Source organism: Atractosteus spatula, chromosome 2 (assembly GCF_055471065.1).
Source record: "Atractosteus spatula isolate fAtrSpa1 chromosome 2, fAtrSpa1.hap1, whole genome shotgun sequence".
Classification (NCBI taxonomy): Eukaryota; Metazoa; Chordata; class Actinopteri; order Semionotiformes; family Lepisosteidae; genus Atractosteus; species Atractosteus spatula.
The window spans coordinates 59,871,683-59,885,165 of NC_142707.1; the positions used below are offsets into that span (position 1 = coordinate 59,871,683).

Below are 13,483 nucleotides of genomic sequence, written 5' to 3' on the forward strand. Positions count from 1 at the left end.
TGCACACACAGACACAAACATGCACACACTCAAACCAGGGCCAATTTTACAGATGCCAATTCACCTACCAGCATGTCTTTGGACTGTGGGAGGAAAATGGAGCACCCTGAGGAAACCCACGCAAACACAGGGAGAACATACAAACTCCACACAGATAGCACCCCAGGAATTGAATCCCTGTGCCGGTGCAATGAGGCAGCAATGCTAACCACTGCACTGCACTGCACTGTGTCTCCCTCAGCAACTTCATATGAAATAAATTTGAGCTGATTTTTAATCTATACCATTATATTGTAGAGTCAGTGGCTCCTTTTATTTTAGGGTGCACACTCTGTGGATTCCTGTCTTACATCAATTCATAGATAATATTAATAAAGTAATATATAGTTTAGCGGAGCTGAGTGGGAAACAGTAATTTCAGACACAGACAAATCAACAATAACAGATGAGTTATTAACTGTTATAATATGTGAAAAGGCAATGTTGGTGCCTTCTTTCGTGCATCTTCTTTGAGAAAAAGAAAAAGAGAAAAGGCTAATTTATTGAAAATATAGAATGAAAATAAGTGTATGTCTGGCAAAAAGCAGCTTTCTAATGAATTTACTAAAGAAATCACACTCACTCAAAGTATGTTGAAAAGGAAATGAACAAATTAAAATTCAACTATCCTACCGATGCCTTATCTGGAGCCAAGCAACTGATCTGTACTGGAACTGGAAATCTCCAATAAAAGCTAGGTTGCTGCTTTAAGTAGTGTAGGTGGAGCAATAGGTACAGTCGCACTCATTCCTCTGGAGCGAGGACACCATACTGCAGAAATCAGATGAGACGTGTAAACTGAGGTCTTGACTTCTTGGTTGTTAATGATCCCATGATGTCATTTGAGTAAGGGTGTTAACCCTGGCATTCTTCAGAAATTCCGCAATCTGGCCTTCATTCAGTTCTGCCTTAATTCAGTGGATGAAGACCTGATCTATTGTGTATTGAAGCTTCTGGCACATACTGCACTATGTCTCAATTGGCACATGCTGTATCTTAACTAGGTGGGAAGTTATGCATGAATTATTATTATTATTATTATTATTATTATTATTATTATTATTATTATTATTATTATTATTATTAAATGAATAGCTCAAACTGAGTACCCTAACAGTGACAAGCACGATCACTTGTCAGACCTGACTTCAAGCTGAGATCAATGATGTGCACAAAAGGCTCTTCTTAACACACAATGACTGCGTTCTAACTGTGCACACCAATATATCTGGGCAAGTTGATAACGTTTGCATAAGGTGAGCAGGGACAGTGATATGCATTGTGTGAGTTATGACATGGATTTGTTTTGCAAATTGCAAATCATCTATCTGTCCTGGGTGTCATGCTATTGCATCGTACTGAAAAACAGGCACAGGAGATTTTCCGCTGAAAAAGGAAGTGTTTAATGTCTGCTGGCTTTCATATGTGTTGCGTTCGTGATCACCATCTGATAATTACTCGGAAAATATTTTAATTGGACTTGGTACTCTTTTTTCCTTTTGGTCAGAGATGTTTAAATTGTATATAAAGTGATGGTAATGGCAACAGGCCAAGATGCCAGAATTGAAAGGGATTCAAGCTGTGCCTTGTATTTATAAGGTACAGGGAAAATATTTGTCTTGCTTTATTAAGGTATAGAGAACAAATTACACTTTTTTTCTGGAGGTCAGCCGAATACAGATTATGCTCTTCCATGTTTACAGATTTCTTTAATTTAAATGTAGTGTATTTCTGAATCATCACCTACTTTCTGCAGGACCTGGATTAAAGCTTTTTGGCTTCTTTTATAAAGAAAAACCTTCCTGGTTTTTTTTCCCTTCCTAATTAGTAATACTGGAGTCAAACCTCACTCCACTTGCTAAACACATGTGCAGGTGGAACTGAAGATCTGGAAATTGATATATGGCTTTCAGCATCACCACGTTACAAGGCATCCCATACCAGTGGACCAGTGTAGGTTGTTTTGTGTTAAAATAACTGATCTTTATACCTGTGATCTATACTAAGGATAAAAAATAACTCTATGCATGTATGTGTTTTTTTTAAAGTAAATTGATTTTGTGTTTTGTTTAAATGTGTTGAGCTTCATTATGATTGTTTAATCATTCTTAACAAACTATAATGTACTCAAGGGACTTGTCTGTTGTATATGCACCAAATACCTCCTTAGTGAGAGAGTTGATTGGGCACACGTGATGAGGTGATTTACTGTAACCTGTTGGATGTCAAGTGGGAGAAAAACAAAGAAGGAAAACACAAAAGGAACCAGTATAACCTGCTTATCAAGAGAACTTCACCTTTGTACCATCAATATGTTGGAGAAATACATCAGGTGGACTCACCAGCAGTGAATCAATATTTTTGTAGACTACCCCAACGAATGACAGCAAGTGTGGCAGAACAATACAGTATATTACTTGTTGTGTGCAGCAGACCGATCAATGGGGGGAGGTTGAAGTTCGATGGTCAGGGCAGGCATTGTCTAGTTACTACAGAATACTGCTTGCACTGATTGACAGCAATCTGACTGCAAAGAGCTATGTTGATCAAGTTCCGTGTCCTCAAGTACTGCCCTTCATGTGGGCTTGTCCTTATATAACAGTGCACATCCAGTACAGCTAACGAAGACTTTCTTGCAAGATGAGAATGTGACAGTTCTTTAATGGATGCCCTACTCACCAGACCTGAGTCCCGTGGAACATCTGTGTGATGAGCCAGGATCACGTGTGGCCTCTGTTACTCAGAAACCAGTGAACAGGCACAGGCTTGTCCAGGCTCTTTGAAATGTACGGGTCAGAATCCCACAAAGAAAAGGCATTTGGAACTTGGTTCAAAGCAAGTTACAGAAGTAAAATCACTCCCTCTTAAATCTAGACAGTGTAGAACTCTACCGCAGCAGAGGACAGGTTTTTTAGCAACAGTGATCCACCGTCTAGGATGTGTCGCTATCTGTCCTCAGAGCCCACAGTCAACGAGGAACAAATCTGGGGGACAGGGAGAGCTGCCCTCGTCACAAGTGCATTGCAGGTGTACAGCTTACAGCTGTAGCCACATGTGCTGGTGGCCTGTGTCTTTCACAGTAGACTCCTTGTTGATCGATGCTTTTGATGCTATACTGTACCTTTCATCCATTCTTTTTCTAACTACTTTATCCAATACAGGGTCATGGGGGAGCCAGAGCCTATCCCAATAATCCACATAATATAGCTGAATCATGTGTGTTAAATAAAATATCAGTGTACTGACTACAAAAAATGTAATTTTCCTCATATCTTTGTGAATGTATTCCAGATATGTGAGAAGTTACTTTTGTTTTTCCATATACTGTAAATTCCAGTATAGTTAGGAGTTTAGTTAAGTTCATGGATTATACAAAAGCAGGAGGATTAGAAAAGACTGCTTAAGATTCAAAACAAATTCCAAAAGATTTAGACAGAATTCAACACTAGGCAAACATACTGTATGTAAGAAGACATTAAATGAGGACAAATGTAGAGTTTTACATGTACAGGTAGGTAGAAAAAAACGTCGGCCATTAAATTTATGTGAAAGTCCAAACAAGCACTAAACTATGAAAAAGACCTAGGGCTTTATAGGGCCCATCATTTTCATCTTCTAGACAATGTGGAGAAACAATCAAAAGGCAAACGGAATGTTAACTCGTACAGTTAAAAGCATAGAATTTAGATCAAGAGATGTTATGTTAAAATTGTACAAACCACTAGTAAGACCTTATTTAGAATATTATGTTCAATTCCGGTCACTAGCTACGATTCAAAAAAGTTATTGTTTCTCTTGAATATCAGTTCATGGAAGTATAACCGGGTACATTTCCAGGCTCCTGTTTCTACATTTAAAAAAATATTTTTAGACTTCAACAGGGAAAACTCTAAGGTGACACCTTTCAAATATACAAGATCTTCCAAGTTACTTACGACCTAAACCTATGAAAACACAGTAAAACACAAATGAAATAACTCAAAACTAAGTGGTTTTAAAACTGAGATCAGGAGGCACATTTTTACACAAAGGCCTATTGGTTCCTGTTGTAATCTACCCAACTACTGTATGTTGTTGAAGCTGATCCCATTGTTTCTTTTAAGAAACAGGGATGAGGTCTTTGGATTAATTTGCTACTACAAATCAAATGAAGTAAATTTGCCAGATGTGTCCTGCATTGTTTATAAGTGATTGGGCTGCTAAAGAAGATTGAAGGTCACGAGACAACAGACTGCAAAGGAGTTAAAGGAACCAAACTAAGTTAGTACAGTATGTCCCCTGTTTCGATTTGGTTTCTGCACTGAATATGCAAACATACAGCACTGGGATGAATGAGTAAGGTGTTTGGGAGGAAGCATGAAAACAAATACACCACAAATCCTGGGAAGGTGATGAACATTTCCAAGAATCTGAACTTGATTTCAATTTATCAAAAAATAAGGCAATGTTTGTGCTACAAAAACTAATTCTAATTAAGCGGATTGTCGGCAGTAAGACAGTTACTCTTGACATCAAAGCTTTAGCAGCTGTTTAGCTAGTTACAGTATAGACTGTGGTTTTATACACTGTGTTTTAGATATTTCCCGTTCTTCAAATCTTTTAACTGCATGTTTTGCCTTCTCAGTCATGATTTTATGTCTGTCTTCTACTGAAATTGTATCCATTTTGTTTTATGTGAACAGTTAATTCTGATAGATCTGTAAAAGCAGCCTTTTAGCTTTATTAATGTGTAGAGAGGACAAACAATGGAATCGATTAGGCACACCTTACATTGAGCCAATAAGATTTGATTGGTGTTACGAGCTAAACGAGCTGAACTGTATTAATAACAGTCAAAAGTTTTTACAATAAATGAAAACACTAGTGGAGGTTTTAAGCTAACTAGATACTCAATGGTTGCATGTATTTTAATTCCTGGTGTAACATAAGTACCTTAAGAATGGTTACAAACTAGAGACAGACATTCTGCGTACTGTATCTGTCCCACTTCCTATTTACTAGGAGTGAAGATGCAGTGTGCAGGGGAGAGGTTTATGTTGATACAACTCGAGAAAGTGAAGCAAAACTAGAATCTTTTATATCCATAAACCGGGGCTATTGATGCAAATAAGTTTTTAGAAGAGCAGAGGGCAGTTTGAAATGCCAGGATCAAAGAGATTGTAGGGCTGAGATGGAATTCCACTGAAGATGCAGCCTAGCAAAGCAGGAATTTTAAATACCCATTTCAAAGCCTGTATACTCAATAGTACTGTACTTTTTTCAGTGTGTTTGATCTTTTCTTAAGCTTGCTGCTGTCCTTCTTACAGAAGGCATATTTTGCTTGAAGTAACAGCTAAAAAAAAGAGAACTCAGCTCTAAGGGATTAATTACGGTATGCTGATAAGAAAACATCAGCCCTGGAACTGTCTGTTCCTCTTGCTTGTGGCTGATTTTAGCATTCAATGTCTTTATTATAAAGCACTGAGCCTTCAACAAATGCATTTAAATATTTAATATTTAAGAAGCATTAACTCAATCAAACATATTTTAGACAGTGTGGGTAATGCACAGGTCAGTGTATGACACTTAGTTTACAATGTGAATCGGCAACTCCAGATACAGAATGAAAAATGAGAACAGAAGAAACAGACTGCACTTAATTTAAGAGAACAAGTAATAGGTTTATTCCATGCTGAAAAAAAGAAGAAAGAGAACACAACGTTTCGGCCGTGGAGCCTTCTTCAGGTGTGAGAGAGACAGGGCAGTAGGCAAAGGTAAAGTAGCGGGAGAACAAAGGTTGGGAGGGAGGAGGAGTGAGAGGCGGGAGCAGGGGACAGAAAGAGAGGCCAATCAAGAGGTGTGAAGTCAGAATGGGTGCAGAGAGGTGTGAAATGAAACTTCCAATGAATGGAGAAAATTTAAAAGAACAGTAGTCTGTCGTTAAGGGAAGGGAGAAGGTGTGATCCTAGCTGCAGAATAATTTTAGTTTCGGTGGTCTTTCTGATGTATGAGTTTGGAAAACCGTCTTTGAGAACACAGACGGAGAGATTAGAGTGGTCGTGGCCGTCAGAGGTGAAATGAGAAACAATGGGCTTGGAGAGATCTTTAATCTTTACAGCCCTGACGTGTTCTCTGAAACGGTCTCCGAGTCTCCTTCCTGTTTCTCCAATGTAGATGGCTGGGCATTTACTGCAAGAGATACAGTAAACAAGGTTGCTGGAGGTACAAGATGCTGTCTGGGTGATCCGGAATTGTCCTGAGGGGCCTTGAATGAGTGTGGTGGTGGCTGTGTATTTGCAGGTGATACAGCGAGCTCTGTTGCAAGGGAAAGTGCCTGGTGTGGATGGTTGTTGAGGGCGGTCAAGGGAGCTGTGAACAAGGAGGTTACGCAGATTAGGTGGTCGGCGATATGAGATGATAGGGCGATCAGAAAAGAGGGCCCCAATGGAGGGATCATCCTGTAGGATGGAAAAGTTGTGGTTAATGGTCCTGGGGATAGGAAGTGTGTTAGGGTGGTAAGGAAGCACCAGAGGAATGCGGTTGTTACGGCGGGAGTTCCTGATCGGGTTGATGGTCCGGGGGGTGTTTTTGGCTCGGGCAAGGGCCCTGTCAATCACACTGCTGGGGTATCCTCTGTTGATGAAAAATGAGTACATTTCGAGGGCTTGGTTCTCGAAGTCGATGTCGTCGCTGCATAATCGTCGTAACCTAAGGAACTGTGAAAAAGGAAGAGAGTTTTTAGTGTGGTTGGGGTGAAATGAGCTGTACAGGAGGTAGCTGTGTGAATCCGTGGGTTTGTAATAAACTGAAGTGGACAGTCGGGGGTAGTTGATAGACAAGTGGATGTCTAGAAACGGAAGAGTAGTGGAAGATATGTTAATCGTATATTTGAGGGACGGGTGGAAGTTGGTGAAATGGTGCAGGAAGAACTCAAGCTGATCGTTGGAGCATGTGGCGGCACCGACGCAGTCATCAATATATCGTTTGTAGAGGTCAGGGACATAGCCAGTGTAGGAAGCGAAGAAGCGTTCTTCTACCCAGCCGACAAAAATGTTGGCATAGCTGGGTCCCATTCTGGTGCCCATGGCAACTCCACTGACCTGTTGGTAAAAAAGATTATTGAAAGAGAATGCGTTCAGTGTGAGGACCAATTCTGCAAGGCGTACCAGGGTGTGGGTCGGTGGATCAAGCACTGTGCGTTTGTCCAGCATGTGCTTGAGTGCTGTAAGGCCGTCATTATGGGGAATGACGGTGTACAGAGATGTGATGTCCATGGTAAAAATGTAGCATTCGGTACCCTGAAATTGGAAATCATTAAAAAGTTGGAGCGCGTGGTTGGTGTCTTTGATGTATGAGGGAAGATCTTCAACCAGCGGTCTCATGAGGCTGTCGAGAAAGGCTGAGATGTAAGTAGTTGGACAGTTACATGCTGATACGATGGGGCGTCCAGGGGTGTCCGGTTTGTGGATTTTGGGGAGGAGGTAAAATTGAGATACCTGTGGATGTTCCATGATGAGCTGGTTTGCCTCCTGGGGGAGCTCATTACTGCTGATAAGAAGAGAAATGGTGGATACCACTTCCTTTTGGTAGTCAGTGGTAGGGTCCTGTTGGAGAGGGAGGTAGGCAGAAGTGTCAGTTAGTTGTCTAGAGGCTTCAGAGATGTATAGATCCTTACGCCACACCACAACAGCGCCTCCTTTGTCCGCTGGTTTGATGACGATATCATCCCTGTTGCGGAGAGACTGGAGCGCCTGATTTTCTCCTTGGGTGAGGTTAGACCTATGTTTACTGGGTATAGAGTAAACAAGGAGAAAATCAGGCGCTCCAGTCTCTCCGCAACAGGGATGATATCGTCATCAAACCAGCGGACAAAGGAGGCGCTGTTGTGGTGTGGCGTAAGGATCTATACATCTCTGAAGCCTCTAGACAACTAACTGACACTTCTGCCTACCTCCCTCTCCAACAGGACCCTACCACTGACTACCAAAAGGAAGTGGTATCCACCATTTCTCTTCTTATCAGCAGTAATGAGCTCCCCCAGGAGGCAAACCAGCTCATCATGGAACATCCACAGGTATCTCAATTTTACCTCCTCCCCAAAATCCACAAACCGGACACCCCTGGACGCCCCATCGTATCAGCATGTAACTGTCCAACTACTTACATCTCAGCCTTTCTCGACAGCCTCATGAGACCGCTGGTTGAAGATCTTCCCTCATACATCAAAGACACCAACCACGCGCTCCAACTTTTTAATGATTTCCAATTTCAGGGTACCGAATGCTACATTTTTACCATGGACATCACATCTCTGTACACCGTCATTCCCCATAATGACGGCCTTACAGCACTCAAGCACATGCTGGACAAACGCACAGTGCTTGATCCACCGACCCACACCCTGGTACGCCTTGCAGAATTGGTCCTCACACTGAACGCATTCTCTTTCAATAATCTTTTTTACCAACAGGTCAGTGGAGTTGCCATGGGCACCAGAATGGGACCCAGCTATGCCAACATTTTTGTCGGCTGGGTAGAAGAACGCTTCTTCGCTTCCTACACTGGCTATGTCCCTGACCTCTACAAATGATATATTGATGACTGCGTCGGTGCCGCCACATGCTCCAACGATCAGCTTGAGTTCTTCCTGCACCATTTCACCAACTTCCACCCGTCCCTCAAATATACGATTAACATATCTTCCACTACTCTTCCGTTTCTAGACATCCACTTGTCTATCAACTACCCCCGACTGTCCACTTCAGTTTATTACAAACCCACGGATTCACACAGCTACCTCCTGTACAGCTCATTTCACCCCAACCACACTAAAAACTCTCTTCCTTTTTCACAGTTCCTTAGGTTACGACGATTATGCAGCGACGACATCGACTTCGAGAACCAAGCCCTCGAAATGTACTCATTTTTCATCAACAGAGGATACCCCAGCAGTGTGATTGACAGGGCCCTTGCCCGAGCCAAAAACACCCCCCGGACTATCAACCCGATCAGGAACTCCCGCCGTAACAACCGCATTCCTCTGGTGCTTCCTTACCACCCTAACACACTTCCTATCCCCAGGACCATTAACCACAACTTTTCCATCCTACAGGATGATCCCTCCATTGGGGCCCTCTTTTCTGATCGCCCTATCATCTCATATCGCCGACCACCTAATCTGCGTAACCTCCTTGTTCACAGCTCCCTTGACCGCCCTCAACAACCATCCACACCAGGCACTTTCCCTTGCAACAGAGCTCGCTGTATCACCTGCAAATACACAGCCACCACCACACTCATTCAAGGCCCCTCAGGACAATTCCGGATCACCCAGACAGCATCTTGTACCTCCAGCAACCTTGTTTACTGTATCTCTTGCAGTAAATGCCCAGCCATCTACATTGGAGAAACAGGAAGGAGACTCGGAGACCGTTTCAGAGAACACGTCAGGGCTGTAAAGATTAAAGATCTCTCCAAGCCCATTGTTTCTCATTTCACCTCTGACGGCCACGACCACTCTAATCTCTCCGTCTGTGTTCTCAAAGACGGTTTTCCAAACTCATACATCAGAAAGACCACCGAAACTAAAATTATTCTGCAGCTAGGATCACACCTTCTCCCTTCCCTTAACGACAGACTACTGTTCTTTTAAATTTTCTCCATTCATTGGAAGTTTCATTTCACACCTCTCTGCACCCATTCTGACTTCACACCTCTTGATTGGCCTCTCTTTCTGTCCCCTGCTCCCGCCTCTCACTCCTCCTCCCTCCCAACCTTTGTTCTCCCGCTACTTTACCTTTGCCTACTGCCCTGTCTCTCTCACACCTGAAGAAGGCTCCACGGCCGAAACGTTGTGTTCTCTTTCTTCTTTTTTTCAGCATGGAATAAACCTATTACTTGTTCCTTTGCAGCCTACGCATGCTGACGCAGCTACCCACCTTAATTTAAGAGGCAAAGGAACAAGTAATAGGTTTATTCCATGCTGAAAAGAGAAGGAAGAAAACACAACGTTTCGGCCATGGAGTCTTCTTCAGGTGTGAGAAAGACTCATCTCATCCGCTTCATGGGACTGTTACTGGGCAGCGGAGCACTTTTAGCAACAGACTGCTCCAGCTACGGTGTTCAAGGGAACTTTTCCGCAGGTCTTTCCTCCCGGCGGCTGTCAGGGTGTATAACACCGCCCTAGGCTAGGACTGTTAGCCCTTCATTTGTTCGTCTATGGACAGCATGTTTGCTCCATTGTACTTTTTGGACAGTCAGTCTGTATAAACCTATGCACATTTTGCACATATTTTATTGTTTCTACAGTGACTATGATCATCACATTTTGCACACACCTATGTATTTATTTATTTTTATTTTATATTTATTTTGTTGTCTTTTGTTTTATAACTATTCTGATGTCTGTTTTTGCTTGTCTTGGGCTAGACTGCTGTAACACATCAATTTCCCTACGGGATTAATAAAGTCTTATCTATCTTTCTAAGACAGGGCAGTCAGCAAAGGTAATGTAGCGGGAGAACAAAAGCTGGGAAAGAGGAGGAGCGAGGGGCGGGAGCAGGGGACAGAAAGAGAGGCCAATCAGGAGGTGTGAAGTCAGGATAGGTGAAGAGAAGTGTGAAATGAAACCTACAATGAATAGAGAGAATTTAGAAGAAGTAGTCTGTCGTTAAGAGAAGGGGGAAGGTGCAGGATAATTTTGGTTTCTGTAGTCTTTCTGATGTATGAGTTCGGAAAACCGTCTTTGAGAACACAGACGGAGAGATTAGTATGATCATGGCCGTCAGAGGTGAAATGCGAAACAATGGGCTTGGAGAGATCTTTAATCTTCACAACCTTAACATGTTCTCTGAAGCGGTCTCCGAGTCTCCTTCCTGTTTCTCCAATGTAGATGGCTGGGCATTTACTGCAAGAGATACAGTAAATAAGGTTGCTGGAGGTACAAGATGCCATCTGGGTGATCCAGAATTGTCCTGAAGGGCCTTGAATGAGTGTGGTGTTAGATGTGTACTTGCAGGTGATACAGCGAGCTCTGTTGCAGGGGGAAGTGCCTGGTGTGGATGGTTGCTGAGGGTGGTCAAGGGAGCTGTGAATAAGAGGGTTATGCAGATTAGGTGATCAGCAATATGGGATGATGGGGCGGTCAGAAAAGAGAGCCCCAATGGAGGTATCATCCTGTAGGATGGAAAAGTTGTCGTTAATAGTCCTGGGGATAAGAAGTGTGTTGGGATGGTAGGGAAGCACCAAAGGAATGCGGTTGTTACGGCGGGAGTTCCTCATTGAGTTAATGGTCCGAGGGGTGTTTTTGGCTCGAGCAAGGGCCCTGTCAATAACACTGCTGGGGTATCCTCTGTTGATGAAATTGTAGTACATTTTGAGGCCTTGGTTCTGGAAATCGATGTCGTTGCTGCATAATTGTCGTAGCCGAAGGAACTGTGAAAATGGGAGAGAGTTTTTAGTGTGTTCTAGTGCAGCTGCCCACCTGAACTACTTAATTTAAGAGGGACTTATAAATATAAAGTGAGCAATCTAGACCAAAAAGGCAGTAGTCTTGTATAGCTAATGATAGTCAAGCCTTACTAATCACTAGTGTCAGGACTGAGCAGAACTAAAGTCTGTGAATCATCAGTGTAACACAAGGAAGCAAACTGGATAAAGGAAATCTGAGTATCATGAATGGACCTGAATATCCCAGCATCAAAACCAATCAATAATTCATTCACTTGTTGATATCTACTGAAATCTGCTTCAGTTCTTGAATCAGGTGCAGTAATACTTCTAATAATTAAACCAGGAGTTGCAATCTTACATGTACAGTACTGTATTTATTTAATTGTGCCCACATTGTAATTCCATCTGTCCTGTCTGTATGTATAAGTTAAGTTACAGTATATAAGTTCAGTGTTTCAAATACATCTTTGAGGAAATTGTAAAAATAGATAAATTGCTAGCGGGCTTTTAGTGAATGAAACAATGTGAGGGTATTTTTGCATTAGATCAAACACAAGCTATTGAGTTTTAGGGCTGCCAAAATTCCTGAGGATTTCTTTCTAAGTTTGCACATAGCGGTCTTATGAAAAAACACACCCGAAAACAAGGCACCCGACCAGACCATGACAGTATTAAATTTAATCTTAAACCTTTATATTGAAATGTCATCTGTGGGATTAAATACATTATCTCATCATTTGATTTGTTTTTTTTAAATAAAGACCCATGCGTAGAATTTGAATTCAAATGGGGTATCTACTGTAGTAATTTTGTTTCTCCTTTCAAATATGGTGTAAGAACATCTTTTTTCATCTATTTAAGCAATAAATAGTCTCCTCTGTTACCCTTTTGTTCACAATTTGCCTCTATTTTTTTCACTCAGTTTGTGGTGACAATGTTCTGGACCCTCTACCTCTATGACAGAGATCTTGTTTATCCCAGACTTCTGGACAACTTCATCCCGCAGTGGCTAAATCACGGAATGGTAAGAATAAAAAGTTCCATTAAAGATGTCATTTTAACTTGAGTTAAAAAATTAACTTGACTTAATAAAACGGAAGGATTGGACATTGAGCCTATGAGTATGAATGTTAGAACTCCTAATACATTTCAACACAAAGTGGATTTAATCTGTTTCTCTGTTCACAATTCATCATGGCATGTTGTAGACTGTCATGTCTATGTGATTCTTTAATAAAACCTTTCACTTTTCAATGAGATTTGCCTATTAAATCGGCATATTTTAAAATTACATCCTTCGATTCGTTCTAGAGTTTAGGGGCCCGGTAATTACTGACTGGCCTGTTATTCCATGAACAGAGCTGCTGTTTCCTTTGTTTTAGCCTTTGCTGGAAATGCTTTAAAATGGCAAGCTGTTTCATATTGCATTCAACTACAGTATAACTAAAAAGTTGGCTATTCAGCAACATACAATCTCTGTGGGAATGGCCTTAGTAAAGTGCAACATTGCTACTGTACACCATAAAGGTGCTAAAATGAGTAAAAAAAGTTCATTATTTGGGACATTTTTGCTAAGGGGATCATTAGAAAACCTTGATTTTTTGGAGGGTGCAGTTAGAGATTAGGAATGGAGAATGTGATTTAGTGGTGAGGATTCCCTGGCTGCTGTCAAGGGTTAAGCTTGGTTTGGGGTCCATTTGATGTTCACAGATGTTTTACAATCCAGTAATTCACACTAGTGGATTTTAGTGAACATGTTAATAAAAGTCTGCAGTGGTGATTGTCTGCACTTTGCACATTTCTTTGACTTTTTCCAATTTAAGGTCAATTCTTGAAGGTGTTTTGGTGTTTTCTTATGCATACTGAGGTATGAACTGTAAGGAAATAAAGGAGGTTTGTAACCCTTGAGTTTTTGCCGAAGCATTTATGTATGTTATAGCTTTGTTGTTTTAATATAATGAATATGAAATCCTGTAAAGACTGACCTATTCTGAGATTTTGGGGATTCAATAAA

The 13,483-nt window shown here is 41.5% G+C and overlaps 1 protein-coding gene across 1 annotated transcript in view; it reads left to right on the forward strand.

The window, feature by feature from the left end:
* Window positions 1-13,483, forward strand: part of aig1 (androgen induced 1) — a 64,969-nt gene that overhangs the window by 18,626 nt on the left and 32,860 nt on the right. Inside the window, exon 3 of the mRNA XM_088939715.1 lies at window positions 12,392-12,493. Coding sequence (XP_088795841.1) covers window positions 12,392-12,493 — 102 coding nt within the window. The remainder of the gene's footprint in view (window positions 1-12,391; window positions 12,494-13,483) is intronic.